This window comes from Chrysochloris asiatica, unplaced genomic scaffold (genome assembly GCF_000296735.1).
Source record: "Chrysochloris asiatica unplaced genomic scaffold, ChrAsi1.0 scaffold00081, whole genome shotgun sequence".
NCBI lineage: Eukaryota > Metazoa > Chordata > Mammalia > Afrosoricida > Chrysochloridae > Chrysochloris > Chrysochloris asiatica.
Window position 1 is genome coordinate 144,070 of NW_006408599.1, and position 2,073 is coordinate 146,142.

Consider the following 2,073-nt stretch of genomic DNA (forward strand, 5'->3'; position numbering starts at 1 on the left):
TAATCTATCATGACCATGTAGAAAGACTGAAAAGAACCCTGAATCTTAAGACTCCAATGAATAGGAATTTGTTGACCATGCACAGGAGATGGTACTGTGTTTGTCTTTAAGACATGGGAGTTCTGTATTTGTACCACTCTAAAGCTTCACTGTATGTGTCTTCTCATTTGTATCTTTTTGGTCATGTAACTCTATAGTCATAAATATGGTATATTCTCTGTGAGATTCTGTGAATTGTTCTAATGAATTATGGAACCCTCAGGGGCAGTGAGAGCCAGCAGGGGCTGGCTTCTGCCTTTTTGTCAATTTGAAGGTCTGCGTCCTTTTAACTTGTGAGCTCTGACTTTGCTCTGGGTGGTTAGTGTCAAAGAAGTACTACATGGGCAGCCGATCAGAAGGCTGGTGTTCATCTAACTTGTGAGTTCTGAACCAGCTATGGGTGGCTAGGGTTGGAGAGAGTGTTTCACATGGGTAGTTGGAGATGAGGATAAAGAAATGGGAAAGTGAGTTCTGGATCCACCTCTACACTTTGGGGATTGGATCCATGCTGATCCTTACCAAATATTTAGTAATGAGGGTGGGGCTTTCTCACTTTACTCCTTGATTAGTGCAGAGAGACTTCAGCAAGTTTTTAAAATTGGATAGAATCAGTCACTGGAATGATTAAGTGAGTGAAGTACTAGACCTGGAGGAAAGGGGATAGCTGGATCAGAGTTGATTCAATGTGTTTAAGGAGCTTGAACATACATAGCTAAATTAAATAGAATAATTAGGATCCCTAATCTCTGACCCACGACTTACTTTTTGATCCAAATTCTCTCAGACAGGTTTGTTGCCTTTCATCATGGGCTGTCCCCTTAATGCTTCACATTCTCCAGTTTTCCTTCTACTTGGGCTCTCGAGAACTAGAGTCCCCCACAGTCTCCTTTTTCTTCTGTTCCTGACTATTTACCTGACCACCATAATAGGGAATGTGACTCTGGTGCTGCTCATCTCCAGGGACTCCAGGCTCCAGTCACCTATGTACTATCTGCTCCGTGGCCTCTCCGTGATAGACATGGGACTGTCCACAGTTACTCTGCCCCAGTTACTGTCCCATCTGGTCTCGGATTACCCAGCCATTCCAGCTGCCCAGTGCTTGACCCAGTTCTTTTTCTTCTATGCATTTGGAGTTACAGACACACTCGTTATTGCTGTCATGGCTCTAGATCGCTATGTTGCGATCTGTGACCCTCTGCATTATGCTTTGGTGATGAATCAGCGACTCTGTGCTCGTTTACTGGCCTTTAGCTGGGTGGTATCCATACTTCACACTATGCTACATGTGGGACTCCTCCTGCCTCTTCGCTGGGTTAGGGATAATGAGGGCAATGTTAACCTTCCTCACTTCTTCTGTGACCACCGACCACTTCTGCGAGCCTCTTGCTCAGACACACATTCCAATGAGCTTGCCATCTTCTTGGAGGGTGGCTTTCTCATGCTGGGCCCCTGTTCTCTCATTGTGCTTTCCTATGTCCGCATTGGAGCCACCATCCTACGTTTGCCCTCAGCTGCTGGTCGTCGACGTGCTGTTTCTACTTGTGGATCACATCTTACTATGGTTGGCTTCCTCTATGGTACCATCATTTGGGTCTACTTCCAGCCTCCTTCCCAGAAATCCCAGGACCAAGACATGGTGGCTTCAGTGATGTACACAGCCATCACACCATTGGCCAACCCATTTGTATACAGCCTCCGCAATAAAGATGTCAAGAGTGCACTCTGCAGACTGGTTGGACAGGGGAAGGTGGACTTCTGATTATCCCATGTAGGGACCATATTGGATAGGTGAAAACAGGAATGGAAAGATTTTGAGCACAGTTGGTTATAGAGAATAGAGACATGAGAGAAATAAATGGCTAGAACAATTAAAGAATACCAGATTTGGCTCTTGGTGATGTGGTACATTGGCAGAACTGTGAATATTACATCTTCATGCACACACGTCGTACCATAACTCTCTCAACAGCATGGATTTGAGATGTCTTCCCAAAGTAATTTTCTTTTACTGAACTTTTATTAACAAATATTTTA

General features: G+C 44.5%; 1 protein-coding gene across 1 annotated transcript; it reads left to right on the top strand.

Annotated features, from left to right (window-relative positions):
• Positions 1–844: 844 nt before the first annotated feature.
• LOC102832517 (olfactory receptor 1B1-like) lies at positions 845–1,798 on the top strand. The gene has a single exon (XM_006865708.1). The coding sequence runs from the start codon at positions 845–847 to the stop codon at positions 1,796–1,798; it is 954 nt and encodes a 317-aa protein (XP_006865770.1).
• The last annotated feature ends 275 nt before the right edge of the window (positions 1,799–2,073 follow it).

Coding starts and splice junctions, on each gene's coding strand:
- LOC102832517 (XM_006865708.1), top strand. CDS start 845: ATGGGCTGTCCCCTTAATGCTTCACATTCTCCAGTTTTCCTTCTACTT.